This window comes from Haliotis cracherodii, unplaced genomic scaffold, assembly GCF_022045235.1.
Source record: "Haliotis cracherodii isolate W230 unplaced genomic scaffold, xgHalCrac1.p SCAF_8, whole genome shotgun sequence".
NCBI lineage: Eukaryota > Metazoa > Mollusca > Gastropoda > Lepetellida > Haliotidae > Haliotis > Haliotis cracherodii.
The window spans coordinates 47626236-47647984 of record NW_027266341.1 but is presented as its reverse complement, the minus strand read 5'-3'; the positions used below and the strand labels follow the sequence as shown (position 1 = coordinate 47647984).

Sequence of the window (21749 nt, the reverse complement as noted above, 5' to 3'; positions counted from 1 at the left end):
GTGTCTCTTTTTTTGACAGCCCCCCACCCGCCACCCCCGCCCCGACGTTTACCACTTTGGTGAAACCCACGAGCACGGGTATGGTGTTAACAAACCTGGATACATAATCGGGGCGAACATTGATTCGAACCCACGATCATGGGTTTCTAGCGTGCCCAGGGGGCGCAACTCTTCACAGCCAATCTGTCTTTACATGTTATCAGGCTGAACTCCTAGTGGTGAACGCGTCATGTGCAGAGAACGTCGTGATTCCACCAGCAGCTAGCAAGTGCAACGAAAGGACTAACACTACGCACGTCCTAGTGTAGCTATTTACACATTTTATATTTATATAAGTAACTACAGTTACCTTGTGACCGGATGTCCGAACCAGTTGAGAGACTCATGTTGTGGGTACGGTACTACACATATGTCAATATGATGGGGAGACATGATATCGTGGTATATTTTACATTTTTAATGCTGTTTGTGAGATGACCGTTATAAGTACATTGAGTACGACGTTATGAGATGGAAATGTCGATTAACAGAAGATTACCGTAAATACACTTTAATCGTCCGTTCCTAATGACATGTCCTGGCTTCGTATACCTAGTTACAGCAACAAATCTAAAACACATGCTGCTTAGATAATGCCGATTTTCTGCAGCCCTCTAGATCTCTTTCTATTTGCACTCAAACAGCCGTAAACCAGTTACAACGCCACTGTGCATGTAAGCTTGGTTCGGTCTCGTCATATCATCAAGTTACCGGAGCGTTATAAGTGTAATAACGCCATCAAACAATGAGTGATGTCATTTGCTTCCATGACGAGGACACTATAAAACTGAACTTAAAATGAAGGTTATATTCATGTCGACATGTCCAACACCTCGATTGTTACCTTTCAGGAAATGAAGGAATGAAGGTAGTTAATGCGTACAGATGAACATATATATAAACAGCTTATGTAAATAGCACTCTTACGTATTCAAAGCTTGAATTTGTTTTTATAGATAGCATTCTATTCATTGGTGGTTAAAATATTTTAGAAAGTTAAATACTATTATGCCCTTATGCTAAACTGTTAAGACAGTGAGTCATTTTCATTGGAAAGTTAGTAAGATTTATATTTTTATTTAAAAAATTAAATTAAACGACTTCAAACCAGAGACATCCTGAAGAGCTCTAGTTGCAGACACACCAGTTTGGGGAAACTGTACAAGTCCTTAGTGTATGTGTGCTCATCCGCTAATGTCAAGGTGTTCTTGCGTCGGGTGCACGGGTGTACTTTCTTATCAGCAATGTTGGCAAGCAAGTCACGTTTGACCTACATATTGTTCAATAAACCCCCGACTGCAAGCCCTGGTATAACTCAGCATACATGCACAAATACTTCCTTGTGAATACACGAGCAGTTTGTTTCGGTTTTTCCATGTGTCTGTATACAGTTACATTGACCTAAATGGCATTATATTTAACTCACCTGAGTACAAAGTAATGTAAATGTTTACATAATGAATCTTTACTTAACTATTTCAAATCCAACTGTAGTAATGATCAAAATAAGTGAGTTAGATTTAACGCCGTTTTGAAGAGCATTTGACTCCGGTATGTCATCGTAATGTCATCTTCCCAAGACTGGCGGGCACTTTTGCTTCGGGATGATGGCGAAAGGTAAGCGTTGTCATTTTCCTAAAATTGAAAACATCGACGATGGATAAGGAAGTGATGGTCGGAGGTCGTATTCTGGGTGGATCTGGGCCTGGGCTTAGCACCCTCTAGCACTGTGTCCCGGCATGTCTAGGAACGAACCTCTGCGCAGTATTCGACCAGTTGTCCACCCGCGTCCCTCTTTAGCATGCAGGTATCAGCATAACATGCACTACAGCCACGGAGGTATTATCTCACCCCGGCAACTGTATATTGTGTAGTTGTTTGTTTGGATCATAAGTGGATCACTAGTACTACCTGCTTGCTATCGCGAATCTGGTCGTAAGGATTGAATTGTTCTTTTCGAAATGACTTTATGTTGGGACATTTGCCAAGAAACTTTCTTCAATTTATGTCATTTCAAAAATCTAGTTTTAATTTCATTTCAAAGGAGAGTGAAGAATTAAAAAATAAAATAGAAATTAATAAAGTGTAAACGGTTGTATCTATTAGCACATCCATCCATGCGACTGTCGAATGCTGTTATACAATGTATTTCTACTTAGAGGCTCACTGTGAATAAAAGTAAATGGTGAGAGTGAATAATAAAATCTGATATTTATTATTGTCATTTGTTAACAATACAGACAGGCGGATTAATATCGTGTGTATAGCACGGCATCGGCCTGCATAGTTAAAACATGTCACGTTCAAATGAAGTATAGTAACGTCCGTAAATACTAGTTTTAATTATTGACCATGCTGCAATCACTTCCAAAGCTTGTAAAAAGATGGTCAATTTTATTTTAATGCAAATGTTAATGTTTTGTTTATTTGAACGAATAACATAATTTTATGGTTATACGATAAGTTAAAACAGTACATCTGAACAGGTGTTGAGTAGAGACACAGTGCAAACAAGAACACAGTGGACGCCTGTCCAATATAAAGACATTACAGGCAAAATGACAAAGGTCAAGGTAGTGAGAACTCAGTATTTCGTGTGTGCCCACTCATTGTACCTTCTACCCATGGACGAAATGAGATTACGGATCGCTACTGCGTTTCGTTGATTCCGACAATGACATGTTTAATCTGGTACCAAATAACACGATGTTCTACACATGTATGGATATCAATATCACCGGTACGGTTCATTCGTCATCGGTAATATAAACCGCCTCCGTGGTCATGTAGGATAATACGTCCGGCCTGGGACCAGAAGGTCGGCGGTTCGATCCCCGGCCGCGGCATACAAAAAGTTGTTCAAATATGGTACTTGTTGTTACCCGGCCTGACGCACGGGATAAAGAGGATGAAACAAGGCCTGGTCGGCACGGAGTCAGTATACTCTGTCTGAGTGGTGTGTTCATGGTACACACACACGCACGCACGCACGCACGCACGCACGCACGCACGCACGCACGCACACACACACGCATAACAAACCCCAAACACACGCACAAAAAACACACGCTATATCAACTTGAACGCGATGCTAAATAATTTTTCACCTCACCTTTTGTAATTATTTTTTTCCAATTTGTAAGTGACTATATAGTGTCGTGTTTGACCTCCATACGACTGTTCGTGTCGCACATACACCTGTAAATAGTTATGACCTGGCGTTGGTGGGTAAATACATTGGCGCTTATCACAGGTCAGTGTAAAGATCAGATTCAATGTCTGGCCCGTTGCAAAAATGTGTGAAACATGCAGTAGCATGTATACATGAGTGACATGTAGATAGTGGGATTATTTATATTTTATTGAGCATTCATTTCTTGTATGACATGTAACGTCGGAACCTCGTCTTTCCCTATCCTGTACATGCACCAGCATCGCACATAAACCCTCACACTGACCGCTAACATGCATCACCAAACATTGACGCTGACAGTGCAATTAGGATACTGTGGCGTATGTTCTATCTAATAATTCCTAATTTAATCCATGAATTAATTACTAAAAATAACTAGTTTTCCAATCAGATTACAGTTATGTTGTGTTGCCATAGCAACTTTTATCTTTTGTGTCCTACAATTTCTTAAATTGAACGTTTTCAGTTTGAATTTGTTTGTTTGTTTGTTTGTTTGTTGTTTTACGCCGCACTCAGCAATATTCCAGCTATATGACGGCGGTCTGTAAATAATCGAGTCAGAACCAGACAATCCAGTGATTGATATCCTGAGCATCGGTCCACGCAATGAAAGTTCAAGAAGGTTTTTATATGCACTGCGTTTTTTAAATAATGAGACGTGAATTAAATATTCCCTTGTACATTCCCTTCGTGCTTTTCAGATTCAGTCATTTCTACTTCAAAGATACGATAAAGGTCTGAACTTAAATGTACACGTGTGCACTTTGTGTGCATGTGACTTTCAGTCCTTTTTCCAATTGCCAGTTGTAGTGTTTTTGGATGAATTGAACTATCCCCCGAAGTATATACGTAATCAGTTTGGATGCAATTAAGTCTGTTTGCTTGTTGCTTAACGCCTCCCTCAGCAATATTCAATCTATATGACGGCGATTTGTAAATAATCTAATATGGACCAGACTATTCAATGACTGACAATGAACATCGAGCCTCGCAATTGGGATACGATGACATGTATCAACCAAGTCAGCGATTCTGACCACCGGATCCTGTTAGTCGCCTCTTACGACAAGCATGGATTACTGAATAACAATTCTAACCCAGGATCTTCACGGTATTTTTAGTTTAAGATATATTCTTGTTATAACAGAAATCAGCACGATAATTGTCCGTCTGGATTAAGCGCTTTCCTGTATGTTTTGTTTCATTAATGACACAACATGATAGATACTCAGTTAGAACTTTATTGATATACAGGTTTTAACATGAACATTCGTCTGTTCCACGAACTGTTCACAACTACCGACACAAAAATAGTAGGTTCGAGCTGCGACAGTCTCTCCTGGGACTCTTGTAGATACACACATGAAGTAACCACTCGCCACACCTGCTTTAAGTGCAGCTGTGGTGATCTACGTATACCGTGGGTTGTAGAGTGATGCCAGGACACCAGAAAACAATACCATCGCATCTACTTCTAAAATATTGCCTGTAACAAAAACGTTATATTAGTGTTGTAAACAAGGACATGGTGCATTCGTAACATAGCAGTGAAATAAGAATATAACCCATATATAGTACCCCATAGATAAGTATGTTTGTTTTGAATTATGATATCATTATGTACCCTATGATGATTTGCCATTCCTTAATTCACGGGCCTTTTTTGTTGACGTAGAAATGGGATGTTCTTAATGACGACACGACCAATCATTCCCATTTGTATTTTATATATATGAAGTACATCGATATCTACCTGGACTATGTGACAGAGCTAATGAAGCAGCCCCCGGTGATGACATGGTCCGATGAACAGTGTCTATGCATTGTCTTCCCATCAACCTGTACCCTGGGAGGCATGCTGTGCATTTCCCACGCTGGGTACAGGAAGAACACGGCCACCGACATGTGGCCTGGCACCGGGTACCGGACATCCCGTCTATACACCCATGTGTGCAGGCGCCATCCATATCACATGTCAGGTTGGTACAGGATAGGCTGCATTCATAGGTACATGCGGCACCAAAATATCCTGGTGAACACTGGAGGCATTGCCCCGTCTCTGCATCACAAGTCTCGCAATAGAAAGGACACTTGACGTGACATGTTCGTCCTGTCCAACCCTGTAAACAACCCAGGAGGCATTCTCCGTCTCTATCACGCATGCCTCGAAGACAATTTGATTCCTGATCACAGTGTATTCCGCTCCAACCTTCTTCACAGCCATCAACGCAGGAACCATCATCACTGAAGCATCTGGAGTCTTTACAGTTGCTGCTGCAGCGTTTGTTACAGAAGCCCCCATGCCACCCTTCCCTACATCCCTCCAGACATCGACCCGTTCCCCGGTGACAACGACGGACGTGGTCCAGCCCTGTGTAACAGTTTCTATTACACCGCTGATTACACCGACTCCCGTAGAACCCCGGAGAACATGCGTTACATCTGCCCGAATTCTTGTCACATCCAGTTGTGTGACAGTTTAAGCATTTCCTGTCACAGTATTGCCCATACAAGCCTGGCATACACCTCGTGCTGCACTTCCCGCCCAGTCCACATCGTCCATGTACACAGTTGGGGCAATCGGGAGTAGAGTCGGTGCAGAATGTGCCCCTCCATCCTTCTCTGCAGCCGTATGAACAGCTGCCTGTTTCTTTTCGACAGGTTGAATGCTTACAATGTTTTGGACACTGTCGGTCACATCTCCTGCCGTGATACCCAACCCTGCAGCCTTGTAAACAAACACCTCTCTCGCGGTCACAGTCTTCATACCCATTGGACGTGCATCCTCGGGGACAGTGCTTATCGCAGCTTCCACCATAATAGCCTGGTTTGCACCTGTAGCAGATTCCTGTCATTCTGTCGCACCCGCTAATGTCACACCGTCTGCAGTGGTGTGTACAGTTGTCCCCATAGCAACCATATTTGCATTGTTGACAGGGGGGTCCGTTCAGTAAACTCCGACACCCAGACTTGCAGTACTTTCTATGATAGCCATCCCTCGATTCTGCCTCTGAAGCAAAAACAACTAATGATAACTATTTGTCATTAGCATCAAAAATGAATGAATGAATGAATGGGGTATTACCTCGCTGTTAGCTGTATCCTGGCGTAGGACACAAGAAATGGGGTTCACAAATTGTATTTTACATTAACCATTACTTGAGCGTTGAATAGTACATATACCATTACTTGAGCGTTGTATGGTACATATACGATTACTTGAGCGTTGTATGGTACATACACCATTACTTGAGCGTTGTATAGTACATATACCATTACTTGAGCGTTGTATAGTACATACACCATTACTTGAGCGTTGTATAGTACATATGCCATTACTTGAGCGTTGAATAGTACATATACCATTACTTGAGCGTTGTATGGTACATATACCATTACTTGAGCGTTGTATAGTACATACACCATTACTTGAGCGTTGTATAGTACATATACCATTACTTGAGCGTTGTATAGTACATATACCATTACTTGAGCATTGTATAGTACATATACCATTACTTGAGCGTTGTATAGTACATACACCATTACTTGAGCGTTGTATAGTACATATGCCATTACTTGAGCGTTGTATAGTACATATACCATTACTTGAGCGTTGTATAGTACATATACCATTACTTGAGCGTTGTATAGTACATACACCATTACTTGAGCGTTGTATAGTACATGTACCATTACTTGAGCGTTGCATAGTACATATACCATTACTTGAGCGTTGTATGGTACATACACCATTACTTGAGCGTTGTATAGTACATACACCATTACTTGAGCGTTGTATAGTACATATACCATTACTTGAGCGTTGTATAGTACATATACCATTACTTGAGCGTTGTATAGTACATATACCATTACTTGAGCGTTGTATAGTACATACACCATTACTTGAGCGTTGTATAGTACATATGCCATTTCTTGAGCGTTGTATAGTACATATACCATTACTTGAGCGTTGTATAGTACATATACCATTACTTGAGAGCTGTATGGTACATATACCATTACTTGAGCGTTGTATAGTACATATGCCATTACTTGAGCGTTGTATAATACATATTCCATTACGTGAGCGTTGTATAGTACATATGCCATTACTTGAGCGTTGTATAGTACATATACCATTACTTGAGCGTTGTATAGTACATACACCATTACTTGAGCGTTTTTTAGTACATACACCATTACTTGAGCGTTGTATAATACATATACCATAACTTGAGCGTTGTATAATACATATGCCATTACTTGAGCGTTGTATAGTACATATACCATTACTTGAGCGTTGTATAGTACATATATCATTACTTGAGCGTTGTATGGTACATATACCAGTAATTGACTGTTGTATAATACAAATACCATTACTTGAGCGTTGAATAGTACATATACCATTACTTGAGCGTTGTATATATCCTATACCATTACTTCAGCGTTGTATAGTACATACACCATTACTTGAGCGTTGTATAGTATATATACCATTACTTGAGCGTTGTATAGTACATGTACCATTACTTGAGCGTTGCATAGTACATATACCATTACTTGAGCGTTGTATAGTACATACACCATTACTTGAGCGTTGTATAGTACATATGCCATTACTTGAGCGTTGTATAGTACATATACCATTACTTGAGTGTTGTATAGTACATATACCATTACTTGAGTGTTGTATGGTACATATACCATTACTTGAGCGTTGTATAGTACATATGCCATTACTTGAGCGTTGTATAGTACATATTCCATTACGTGAGCGTTGCATAGTACATATACCATTACTTGAGCGTTGTATAGTACATACACCATTACTTGAGCGTTGTATAGTACATAAACCATTACTTGAGCGTTGCATAGTACATATACCATTACTTGAGCGTTGTATATATCCTATACCATTACTTGAGCGTTGTATAGTACATATACCAGTAATTGACTGTTGTATAATACAAATACCATTACTTGAGCGTTGAATAGTACATATACCATTACTTAAGCGTTGTATATATCCTATACCATTACTTGAGCGTTGTATAGTACATACATCATTACTTGAGCGTTGTATAGTATATATATCATTACTTGAGCGTTGTATAGTACATGTACCATTACTTGAGCATTGCATAGTACATATACCATTTTTTGAGCGTTGTATAGTAAATACACCATGACTTGAGCGTTGTATAGTACATATACCATTACTTGAGCGTTGTATAGTACATATACCATTACTTGAGTGTTGTATAGTAAATACACCATTACTTGAGCGTTGTATAGTATATATGCCATTACTTGAGCGTTGTATAGTACATATACCATTACTTGAGCGTTGTATAGTACATATACCATTACTTGAGCGTTGTATAGTACATACACCATTACTTGAGCGTTGTATAGTACATATACCATTACTTGAGCGTTGCATAGTACATATACCATTACTTGAGCGTTGTATAGTACATACACCATTACTTGAGCGTTGTAAAGTACATACACCATTACTTGAGCGTTGTATAATACATATACCATAACTTGAGCGTTGTATAATACATATGCCATTACTTGAGCGTTGTATATATCCTATACCATTACATGTACTTGAGCGTTGTATAGTACATATACCAGTAATTGACTGTTGTATAATACAAATACCATTACTTGAGCGTTGTATGGTACATATACCATTACTTGAGCGTTGTATAGTACATATGTCATTACTTGAGCGTTGTATAGTACATACACCATTACTTGAGCGTTGTATAGTACATACACCATTACTTGAGCGTTGTATAGTACATATACCATAACTTGAGCGTTGTATAGTACATACACCATTACTTGAGCGTTGTATAGTCCATACACTATTACCAAACGTATATAAGATAGCTTTACGTGCAGTCTCTGATGCTAACCAGACACATGTCCCCCTGACTACAATATGTAAAAAACTTACCTGTAGCAAAGACAATAACGAGGATAATGACAGCACGAATCATTTTCCTCCGTCTGAACGGCTATCAGCCAACTTTGGCATTAATATATATCCACAGACTTCATACACCGTCGTCCATTGCAAACAAGTTGGTCACTTGTTTACACCAAAAACAATCTGTTGTGTCCCCTGTGATATACGCCTTCTAGTCATGCGCATGTAAGGACAGGCCTGGTGTGCATATCTCCTGTACAGTTAACGCAGCTGCGGGACTACACTGACATCAGCGACAAAAGAAATACATGCTATGTTTATCCTTGAACATAAGCCTCAGATAAACATGTTATCTGAAGGGTTCATCTTGACACATCCCATATCAGGGTCAGTTCTGTGTATTTCTGTATGTTTGCGATGACATGTTTTCAAATTCAACTTACAATCCACAGTTATTCTGAAAACATATTTTTTCCGTGTCCTACTTTACAGAAATGTACGTTCGTCTTGTACTGTTCACGTTACGTGTATTATCACCGATATCGCTAATCTGAACACAAATGGAAAGATTCAAGTCTAATAATGTCATATAAATTAAATCTGGGAACTTTTTGACAACACTGTGACATTTTCAGCCCAAACTGAATAGTCCTAACAACCAAAAACCCATGTGTAAGTGTACACTTGCATGGACAGGTGAAAACCTGGACACAGATGCCTCTTTTTATTTCCACTGTATGGACGCAAGTATTTCAGGAAACTCTTTGTACAGCAACAACAACACGTGCGTCAAATAGCAAAGTTATATTTCTTATATAATATGTGTTTCTTATCGGCCTGTGGGACCTTATAATGTTCGTATCGCGTGATCAGTACAAACGCAATAATGGTTGACCCCGGATGCCGTATCGCATGACTAGTGGAGGGGGACTTGAGATATGTTTTCCCGGGGAGCAGCTTAGTCACAGCAGGTAGCCTACAACTCCGCCCACTGTCGTCAAAGTAGAACACAATAACATCGCATGCACTGTACTTTGTCACTACTGAAGTTGCCCTATCAATAGCATTACCATATATGGCAGTTCAGAAAGTAACATTCTGTAACATTCGAATGTACAAATGTGAAGCTACTGACAGGAAAAACGAGTGAAGATTGTCTCATCGCCACAAGCCAGGGGAGGTATCAAGTCTCAGTTGCCGAATACGCTGCTCAGTCGCATACTGTCGACCCAGACGTATAGATAGCTATATAGGCACACGTCCAAACAGTGATCAGTCCTGTAACTCAGGGTCATTGTTCAGCTTGGCAACAAGAAGATCTAGTCACAGTTACCTCACCGAGCTCGCTTTGTTTGTTACTACTACCATGAAATACAGGGGAGACAGGGGACCATCATTTGGGTAGCCTAGTGGTTACAGCGTTTGCTCGTCACTACCGGCTGCCGTTACTACTGGCTCAAGACTTAACATTTAGGCTCGAACACGTTCCTCTTCAGGAATGCTTATATAAAATGAGATTGATAAGCAAACCTCAGTCATGTGCATCGTATTGGATACGTTGATGCTGCCTTTACTAGACGATCAATCAATGAAATAATATTGTCCGTTTTGTTCTGGCTGTAATGTGATTACAAGACTATGCAACAAGAACCAAACGATAAAACGGTTAAGCATAGTAACACAAATATTTATTTTATATAACATATAACAGAATTAACAAAAACAATTATGTAACATTAGCACTATATACATGTATAATGTCATCATTAACTTACATCACGCAACGAATACCAAATAAAAACTAAAACATATTTTGTAACAAAATCATATGCAGAACAGTTTGGCAATATCCAAAATGCTTAATGACCGATAGACGGAGTCAATATAGAATGACCCAGAATCTGCCCCAGATGTAAAGGGGAGCGTGGAGGAACATTTGCTGTATTCAAGGGAATGTCCTACTCTGCACCTTGTACACCCCGTTGTCTGGTCGCATGTCTCACAGTTCTCGCTGCATGGGTATTGGTAACGATCAGCACAGCAAGGGCCATGGAAACCATCGGCACATCGTGAACATTGTCCAGTGTCTCGAAGACAAGACTCACACAGTGCTGGGCAAAGCTGCTCACAGTCTTCTCCAAACCAGCCATCTTCACATTCCGTGCAATGACCATTGTGGTCACACGTGTTGTTTTTACAGTTTTCATGAATGCATCTCCTGTGACAATGTTTCCCATAGTAACCTGCTACACAGCCATCTACACAGGAGCCATCGTGGCTGTAACACCGTGAGGACATGCAGGAGGTACTGCACGGTGTACGGCAATGAGAACCGTGCCATCCAGTTTCACAGCCCTCCAGGCACGCCTTGGTGTCGCGGTCACAGTTTCTATGACCCTCCCGACCTTTATAACATGTCTCAGCACACCTTTTGTTACAACGGTGTCCATGGTAACCAGGCTGACACTGTTCAAATACCCCAGTCTGTCTGTCACAACCAGTAGTCCAGCAGTGTGGACATCTCTTCTCACAACCCTGTCCAAAGACGCCCGCTTTACACCCCAGCAGACAATAGCCGTTGTCGTTGCATCTCTCCGTCAAAAAGTTGGCACATGTTGAATTACAGTAGCCTCCTGTCCAGCCTGTCTCACAACCAAGGATACATTGTTTTGTTTGCTTGTTACAGGTTTGACCCTTGCAGTTGGGCGGACATCGTTCACCGCAGTGTGTACCAGTCCATCCTCGTGTACATGCTTCAGAACACGCGCCTGTGTGTCGGTCACAGTAGACAGTCCCGCCTATCATACTGTTGGCGCATTGCTGTGGACATGTTTTGGCGCAGTCTTCTCCGTGGATCCCAGGCCGACATCTAAAACACTGACCAGTGTCTCTGTCACAGCCGTCTGTGTGGCAGCTTCCATGGCATGAAGAACTGGAATTGGAGCCGTAACACCCAGGCCAACATGACTGGCACCGGAGACCATGGAGACAGCTATTAGTATGTCATGGAAGTTGACCTGCATGTACGGAACATGTCACATAATGATAATGTAGCACTGAATACTAGGAGTGAGTGAGTGAGTATGGTTTTCGCCGCTTTTAGCAATATTCCAGCAATATCACGGCGGGGGACACCAGAAATGGGCTTCACACATTGTACCCATGTCGGGAATCGAACCCGGGTCTTCGGCGTGACGAGCGAACGCTTTAACCACTAGGCTACCCGACCGCCCCTGAATACTAGGAACTAAGATAGCAACTTATGTTCTAGATACGCCATGTCATAGCGCAAACACAGATAAGAAATGCTAGAGAAACAGTAAACACATGTTTCATTTTATGTAGCGTTTGCTTCACAGAATCTGCCTCAGATGTTAAGGGGAGCGTGGAGGAACATTTGCTGTATTCAAGGGAATGTCCTACTCTGCACCTTGTACACCCCGTTGTCTGGTCGCATGTCTCACAGTTCTCGCTGCATGGGTATTGGTAATGATCAGCACAGCCAGGGCCATGGAAACCATCGAAACATCGTGAACATTGTCCAGTGTCTCGAAGACAAGAATCACACAGTGCTGGGCAAAGCTGCTCACAGTCTTCTCCAAACCAGCCATCTTCACATTCCGTGCAATGACCATTGTGGTCACACGTGTTGTTTTTACAGTTTTCATGAATGCATCTCCTGTGACATTGTGTCCCATAGTAACCTGCTTCACAGCCATCTACACAGTTGCCATCGTGGCTGTAACACCGTGAGGATATGCAGGAGGTACTGCACGGTGTACGGCAATGAGAACCGTGCCATCCAGTTTCACAGCCCTCCAGGCACGCCTTGGTGTCGCGGTCACAGTTTCTATGACCCTCCCGACCTTTATAACATGTCTCAGCACACCTTTTGTTACAACGGTGTCCATGGTAACCAGGCTGACACTGTTCACATACACCAGTCTGTCTGTCACAACCAGTAGTCCAGCAGTGTGGACATCTCTTCTCACAACCCTGTCCAAAGACGCCCGCTTTACACCCCAGCAGACAATAGCCGTTGTCGTTGCATCTCTCCGCCAAACAGTTGTCACATGTTGAATTACAGTAGCCTCCTGTCCAGCCTGTCTCACAACCAAGGATACATTGTTTTGTTTGCTTGTTACAGGTTTGACCCTTGCAGTTGGGCGGACATCGTTCACTGCAGAGTGTACCAGTCCATCCTCGTGTACATGCTTCAGAACACGCGCCTGTGTGTCGGTCACAGTAGACAGTCCCGCCTATCATACTGTTGGCGCATTGTTGCGGACATGTTTTGGCGCAGTCTTCTCCGAAGATCCCAGGTCGACATCTAAAACACTGACCAGTGTCTCTGTCACAGCCGTCTGTGTGGCAGCTTCCATGGCATGAAGAACTGCAGTTGGAGCCGTAACACCCAGGCCGACATGACTGGCACCGGAGACCACCGTTACCATGGAGACAGCCATTAGTAGGGCATGGAGGTTGACCTGCATGTACGGAACATGTCACATAATGATAATGTAGCAGGTTTAAAAGCCAGTTTAGTGTACTGTCATATGGAAATCGCTCAGTGTTTAAAAGTGAAAAATAATGTTATGCTCACAAGTGACCACTATTCATCACAATATTAATCTACTCGTACATATCTATCGTACATATATATCTGAGTAGGAGCATTCGGTTTACAAGACATATTCTGTGACGTATATCACATGATTCATACTGAACATCTTTTCAAGTAAATCAAGTGTCCGAAATCAGTTTTCTATTACAGAATTAGTAAAGAATTTACAGTTTTGTCATTCATCTACTCTGAATTCGAGTTCGATGTATGTTTACATACCGTTGACGTGTGTACTAACGACTGCCAGGGTTGCCAAAGTCCAAAGAGCCGCCCACTCTCCTGTAGCCATGATTGTGAACCTTCTGCAAACGAACAGATGGAACTATAACATTTCAATAAAATGAAAAAAAACTACACGATGTTGACTTTCAAATTTACGAAAAAGATTGAGAACAAACGTCAATAAACGATCCAAGTCTGGTACAGCTCTGGCTGCCTCCGTGGTCTAGTGGGAGAGCTTCCGCCCGGAGTGCGGGAGGTTGGGGGTTCAATTCCCCTTCATACCCAAAGAATTTAACAGATGGTATTTTTTGTTACCCTGCCTGGCGCTAGGCATTAACAGGCCAAAACAAAGGACTGGTCAGCCCGGAGTCAGTATACTGTGTCTGAGTGTAGTATTCATGTTAATAGCGGCATGGTATCTCAGTAGGCTATAAAATCGGCATAACTCCCGACTAATACAAGAAATTGTTATTAATGGTCAGAGGGGGCACGGGTGGCCCAGTCGTCTAAGGCGCCGCGATTCGCTGTACAGAGTTGCGTCCCTTGGGCACGCCAGAAACCTATGATTGTGGGTTCGAATCCCGGTTCGCCCCGATTATGTTTCTAGGTTTGTCAGCACCATACCTGTGCTCGTGGGTTTCACCGAAGTGGTAAACGTCTGAGACCTGCATCACTTCGGGCTTTCCTCCCACATTAAGCTGACACGCCGTGATATGACTGGAATATTGTTAAAAGCGGCGTTAAACCTAATTCACTCACTCACTATTAATGGTCAGATGTCAATACATCAACATGCCCAGTTAGCTTACATTTGGGCATACCATTTCTCTTACATAAACTTACTAATATGTATTCAATAAATCTAGAAACCTACCTTAAATATGATCGCAGATATCACACGGCTGTATACTAGAAAGTTCAACCCATTCTGTGTGACAGTTTGACGTGCGCAAGGACCATGCATCTATTCATATCACTTACGTGATCAGCTAAGTATATTGACTGTCGTAATATCTAACTGCATTTGTTTACATTATCACGTGGTGTATACCTGGCACATTTCCAGTTCGGCCCACCCCTCATGTATACAGCAGACTCTGTGGCTGTTCTGTGGCCACTGCTTAATCAGGCAGTCACACACTATGTCACATGTCGCATGTTTGTGTCAGATGCGACGTCCCTGTACACATCTCTGTGAATCTTCTGATATTTTCTGTCCGTATACCATTATCTTTTATTGGGTCGGACTTTTGCTAAATTATCAGCTCAACAGTGATAATTGTATGTCGGTATGCATCAGAATTGTAATAAATGTTTGGGTTTAACTTTAAAATAAGAGGGATATAAAAAAGAAACAATGTTCCAGAAAAGGGGGAAGAAATTATTTTGCACAGCAAATGTCGGAACCTTAGACGCGTCGGCCAGCTGTACTCCCCAGAGCGACAGTAGGGTGTATTACCTGTGTTACATGCACGAAGTGTTGCAACGTCACCCTCCTTGAAATGTGTCATGGAAAAACCCAGCCAGGTCCTTCGTCAGATAAACAATATCTCCCGGGAGCTGTCTCGCCAGTAACGTGCTCCTGCAAACAACAAAAAGTAGGTTATTTATTTATATTTATGTTTCAATCCATGGCAACATGCCAGCTTAAATTTTTTAGGTACCCCTTTCTAAAGAACCTAGCGTAGCATGTCATATGCATTATACATATCCTTGTGTGCAGTGGGTTTAATTCACGTGAGAAGTGAATGAATGCACAATGTACTTATATATGTTAAAATCTTTGGCAACATGCCCGACTTCTATTATAAAGGTACCCCTTTCTGAGAAACATATCATGATTAGGTCCATTTGACATCGTATGTCCAGGGTATATAAAGTTATTGGCTTATCAAAAATGCACCTGCTCCAAAATTCCTTTCTATATATAATTAATTTAACAGTATCATAAACTGATTTTATTATTTGAATCATTACAATTAATGCGCACACATTGCACATGTAGTATTCGTTAACTAACCGTGCATTACACACTGGGATGAAGGAATCGTTCATTTTGTTTTTTGGTAATACCAAGGAGCTATTAAATGTGGTTTTGTCCTTCAACGTACCACATGGGTCAAAACATCCATTGCATAAAAGCGTGAACAAATGTAGATACATGTATCTAGCGTTAGTAGCTGTGTATATCATAAACCTGAAGAGGGTTATAATGTGCTTAACCCCCCGGATGCCACAGGGACATATATGTCCCTCCTTTACAACCCTCACTTTGAAGTCGAATAAAATTCAAAATACACCACCCACAAAGATACACTTCACAGCTCTGAATAATGAACTCTGAAAATAAGGTACATCGTACATTTTGCCATTTTTTACACATTACTAAATCACCACTCACGGAGTTATTTACAGCATGTTTTGAAATCTAAACTTCGGATTTTTAGAAATGAATTTCAAAAATAGCATATTAGTGATCACGGGTATCTGTCTTTTATCAAATCACCAATGATCATTCCAAAACGTCTCCGATAACCCTAGAATCGTTTCGAATGTTTTGGAAAATACGCAAACACGAACGTCGAAGTGAACTTTCCGACATAAACTTACAAGATCACGTTTCAGGTACAGCGGTTATGAGACGCCTGTAATATCACGGATATTTCAAACTTAGCTGCGATACATACACCCTTGAATTCCTCATACATTTTAGAATCAAATGATCAATGGTCTTTGTCACCAAGACAAAGTGGCTAGATGAAATCAAGCAAAATAAGTTAGGTGTGAAAACGAACGCTGTGCTCGAAAAACTGCACTTGTTTGAAATGTAAACAAACCTTTGATTATCTCCTGTTTGTTTGAACATTGTTTACATGACAATTGATAGGTTTATAGTGCCGAATACGATATTTCTGTCCCTTGGACAAGTGTTACAAGATTAAGTGTAAATGCAACTGCAGCATGTACGTATTTCTTGGGATGTGTAATAGATTTATTCGACTTCAAAGTGAGGGTTGTAGAGGAGGGACATATATGTTCCTGTGGCATCCAGGGGGTTAAATTTGGTTTCTAGCTATCTAAAACACCAGTTTAATATTGAATCGGGGTGCGTTTCGGATGGTCAGATTCTATGGCTGATAGCGTGTCATCGTACCCAGATTGTGTGTCATCTTACCAAGGTAGCGCTTCGTCGTTCCTAGATAGGGTGTCATCGTACCCAGATTGTGTGTCATCTTACAAAGGTTGCGCCTCACCTTTAACTAGATAGCGCCTCGTCGTACCTAGATAGCGTGTCATCGTACCCAGATAGCGTGTAATCCCACCCAGATAGCGTGTCACCGTACCCAGATAGCGTGTCATCGTACACAGATAGCGTGTCACCGTACCAAGAGAGCGTATCATCGTACCCAGATAGCGTGTAATCGTACCCAGAGAGCGTGTCATCGTACCCAGATAGCGTGTAATCGTACCCAGATAACGTGTCATCGTACCCAGACAGCGTGTCATCGTACCCAGATAGCGTGTAATCGTACCCAGATAGCGTGTCATCGTACCCAGAGAGTGTGTCATCGTACCCAGAGAGCGTGTCATCGTACCCTGATAGCGTGTTATCGTACCCAGATAGTGTGTAATCGTACCCAGATAGCGTGTAATCGTACCCAGATAGCGTGTAATCGTACCAAGAGAGCGTGTCATCGTAACCAGAGAGCGTGTCATCGTACCAAGAGAGTGTGTCATTGTACCCAGATAGCCTGTCATCGTACCCAGATAGCGTGTAATCGTACCTAGACAGCGTGGCATCGTACCTAGATAGTGTGTCATCGTACCCAGAGAGCGTGTCATCGTACCCAGATAGCGTGTCATCGTACCCAGAGAATGTGTCATCGTACCCAGAGAGCGTGTCATCGTACCCAGATAGCGTGTCATCGTACCTAGACAGCGCGTCATCGTACAGAGTACAGCGTGTCATCGTACCCAGTGAGCGTGTCATCGTACCCAGATAACGTGTTATCGTACCCGGATAGCGTGTAATCGTACCCAGCTAGTGTGTCATCGTACCCAGATAACGTGTACATGTGATCGTACCCAGATAGCGTGTAATCGTACCCAGATAGCGTGTCATCGTACCCAGATAACGTGTAATCGTACCCAGCTAGTGTGTCACCGTACCCAGATAACGTGTACATGTGATCGTACCCAGATAGCGTGTAATCGTACCCAGCTAGAGTGTCACCGTACCTAGATAGCGTGTCATCGTACTCAGATAGCGTGTCATCGTACACAGATAGCGTGTCACCGTACCAAGAGAGCGTATCATCGTACCCAGATAGCGTGTAATCGTACCCAGGGAGCGTGTCATCGTACCCAGATAGCGTGTAATCGTACCCAGGGAGCGTGTCATCGTACCCAGATAGCGTGTAATCGTACCCAGATAGCGTGTCATCGTACCCAGATAGCGTGTCATCGTACCCAGAGAGTGTGTCATCGTACCCAGAGAGCGTGTCATCGTACCCTGATAGCGTGTTATCGTACCCAGATAGTGTGTAATCGTACCCAGATAGCGTGTAATCGTACCCAGAGAGCGTGTAATCGTACCAAGAGAGCGTGTCATCGTACCCAGAGAGCGTGTCATCGTACCAAGAGAGTGTGTCATCGTACCCAGATAGCCTGTCATCGTACCCAGATAGCGTGTAATCGTACCTAGACAGCGTGGCATCGTACCTAGATAGTGTGTCATCGTACCCAGAGAGCGTGTCATCGTACCCAGATAGCGTGTCATCGTACCCAGAGAATGTGTCATCGTACCCAGAGAGCGTGTCATCGTACCCAGATAGCGTGTCATCGTACCTAGACAGCGCGTCATCGTACCGAGATAGCGTGTCATCGTACCCAGTGAGCGTGTCACCGTACCCAGATAACGTGTTATCGTACCCAGATAGCGTGTAATCGTACCCAGCTAGTGTGTCATCGTACCCAGATAACGTGTACATGTGATCGTACCCAGATAGCGTGTAATCGTACCCAGATAGCGTGTCATCGTACCCAGATAACGTGTAATCGTACCCAGCTAGTGTGTCACCGTACCCAGATAACGTGTACATGTGATCGTACCCAGATTGCGTGTAATCGTACCCAGCTAGAGTGTCACCGTACCTAGATAGCGTGTCATCGTACTCAGATAGCGTGTCATCGTACCCAGAGAGTGTGACTTCGTACCCAGAGAGCGTGTCATCGTACCCAGTGAGTGTGTCATCGTACCTAGATAGCGTGTCATCGTACCCAGATAGTGTGTCATCGTACCCAGAGAATGTTTATCGTACCCAGATAGCGTGTAATCCCACCCAGATGGTGTGTCATCGTACCCAGATAACGTGTCATGGTACCCAGATTGCGTGTAATCGTACCCAGATAGTGTGCAGTCGTACCCAGAGAGTGTGTCATCGTACCCAGATTGCGTGTAATCGTACCCAGATAGTGTGCAGTCGTACCCAGAGAGTGTGTCATCGTACCCAGATTGCGTGTAATCGTACCCAGATAGTGTGTAATCGTACCCAGATAGTGTGTCATCCTACCCAGAGAGTGTGCAGTCGTACCCAGATAGTGTGTCATCGTACCCAGATTGCGTGTAATCGTACCCAGATAGTGTGCAGTCGTACCCAGTGAGTGTGTCATCGTACCCAGAGAGCGTGTCATCGTACCCAGATAGTGTGTCATCGTACCCAGAGAATGTTTATCGTACCCAGATTGCGTGTAATCGTACCCAGAGAGTGTGTCATCGTACCAAGATAGCGTGTCATCCTACCCAGATAGCCTGTCATCGTACCAAGAGAGTGTGTCATCGTACCCAGATAGCCTGTCATCGTACCCAGATAGCGTGTAATCGTACCTAGACAGCGTGGCATCGTACCTAGATAGTGTGTCATCGTACCCAGAGAGCGTGTCATCGTACCCAGATAGCGTGTCATCGTACCCAGAGAATGTGTCATCGTACCCAGAGAGCGTGTCATCGTACCCAGATAGCGTGTCATCGTACCTAGACAGCGCGTCATCGTACCGAGATAGCGTGTCATCGTACCCAGTGAGCGTGTCATCGTACCCAGATAACGTGTTATCGTACCCGGATAGCGTGTAATCGTACCCAGCTAGTGTGTCATCGTACCCAGATAACGTGTACATGTGATCGTACCCAGATAGCGTGTAATCGTACCCAGATAGCGTGTCATCGTACCCAGATAACGTGTAATCGTACCCAGCTAGTGTGTCACCGTACCCAGATAACGTGTACATGTGATCGTACCCAGATTGCGTGTAATCGTACCCAGCTAGAGTGTCACCGTACCTAGATAGCGTGTCATCGTACTCAGATAGCGTGTCATCGTACCCACAGAGTGTGACTTCGTACCCAGATTGCGTGTCATCGTACCCAGTAAGTGTGTCATCGTACCTAGATAGCGTGTCATCGTACCCAGATAGTGTGTCATCGTACCCAGAGAATGTTTATCGTACCCAGATAGCGTGTAATCCCACCCAGATGGTGTGTCATCGTACCCAGATAACGTGTCATAGTACCCAGATTGCGTGTAATCGTACCCAGATAGTGTGCAGTCGTACCCAGAGAGTGTGTCATCGTACCCAGATTGCGTGTCATCGTACCCAGATAGTGTGCAGTCGTACCCAGAGAGTGTGTCATCGTACCCAGATTGCGTGTAATCGTACCCAGATAGTGTGTAATCGTACCCAGATAGTGTGTCATCCTACCCAGAGAGTGTGTTATCGTACCCAGATTGCGTGTAATCGTACCCAGAGAGTGTGTCATCGTACCAAGATAGCGTGTCATCCTACCCAGAGAGTGTGTGATCGTACCCAGAGAGTGTGTCATCGTACCCAGAGAGTGTGTCATCATACCAAGATCGCGTGTCATCCTACCCACATAGTGTGTTATCTGGGTACGATGACAGGCGCTCCGGGTACGATTAACCCGAACTAGTACAAGGAGCCACACACATGCATGCATGCATGTCGCTTTATAAGTGCAATAATCTTGAACGCAACGTTACACCCTATTTCATCTCAGTACTTAATTTATCAGTAAGTCAGACGTATTTACATGGCTACAGTGTATCGTGTTTGAACAAGCGTGTCCCTACAGCTATTATAGTGTACCACGAACAAGAATATATCTGGGAATAAATAAAGATGCATCAGTGCATGAATATCGACTTAGGAGAAGCTACAATTAAAATGTCCTTTGTGGTGCGTACTGGTGAAGTAAACGTAGTTCGATGATTTGAACTAAAGTGAAACATGTTAAAGTCTGACAAACTGTCCACACGTGGTATCTACATTACTCACTCACAGCATTTTATATTCACATTGACTTTGACCTTCACACCAAAACGACCTGTGATAAATCTTAGCACGTATTGTTGGACACTGACCCCACATTCCATCTTTTCAACTTTGAGACCTGGACATATTTCGTCGGCGTGTGTAGCGACCAGAACTGGGATACGACCAGAACTGGGATAAACACCGTAGAGAATTATATCTCTGGCATGCAACTATGTGTTTAATTGACAAACATTTAATAAGAGCAAAATCATCTGCACTTCTTGTGTTTTGTATTTTTACTCCGTTCTGCAAAGTGCGCCAATGGCAATGCTACTGACTCGATGTCCGACATTTGCAGCTAAATATAGCAGCGTATAAAAGTGGTA

General features: G+C 42.9%; 3 protein-coding genes and 1 pseudogene across 3 annotated transcripts; all 4 read right to left on the bottom strand.

Moving 5' to 3' along the window:
* Positions 1-4627: 4627 nt before the first annotated feature.
* LOC139449723 (multiple epidermal growth factor-like domains protein 11) lies at positions 4628-9322 on the bottom strand. The gene is made up of 3 exons (XM_071231237.1): positions 9213-9322; positions 4986-6242; positions 4628-4718 (listed from the first exon to the last, which is right to left on the bottom strand). The coding sequence occupies exons 1-3, from the start codon at positions 9253-9255 to the stop codon at positions 4642-4644; spliced, it is 1377 nt and encodes a 458-aa protein (XP_071087338.1). The 5' UTR covers positions 9256-9322; the 3' UTR covers positions 4628-4641.
* Positions 9323-11009: 1687 nt separating this feature from the next.
* LOC139451024 (multiple epidermal growth factor-like domains protein 11) lies at positions 11010-12209 on the bottom strand (annotated as a pseudogene).
* A 236-nt stretch (positions 12210-12445) lies between these two features.
* Positions 12446-14976, bottom strand: LOC139450358 (multiple epidermal growth factor-like domains protein 11). Its single transcript, XM_071232040.1, has 3 exons — positions 14906-14976; positions 14029-14111; positions 12446-13672 (listed from the first exon to the last, which is right to left on the bottom strand). The coding sequence occupies exons 2-3, from the start codon at positions 14096-14098 to the stop codon at positions 12453-12455; spliced, it is 1290 nt and encodes a 429-aa protein (XP_071088141.1). The 5' UTR covers positions 14099-14111; positions 14906-14976; the 3' UTR covers positions 12446-12452.
* Positions 14977-15519: 543 nt separating this feature from the next.
* LOC139451023 (autotransporter adhesin BpaC-like) lies at positions 15520-20319 on the bottom strand. The gene is made up of 4 exons (XM_071232839.1): positions 19919-20319; positions 18070-19290; positions 17313-17963; positions 15520-15613 (listed from the first exon to the last, which is right to left on the bottom strand). Exons 1-4 carry the CDS (start codon positions 20317-20319, stop codon positions 15520-15522), a joined length of 2367 nt encoding a protein of 788 aa, XP_071088940.1.
* Between the last annotated feature and the right edge of the window lie 1430 nt (positions 20320-21749).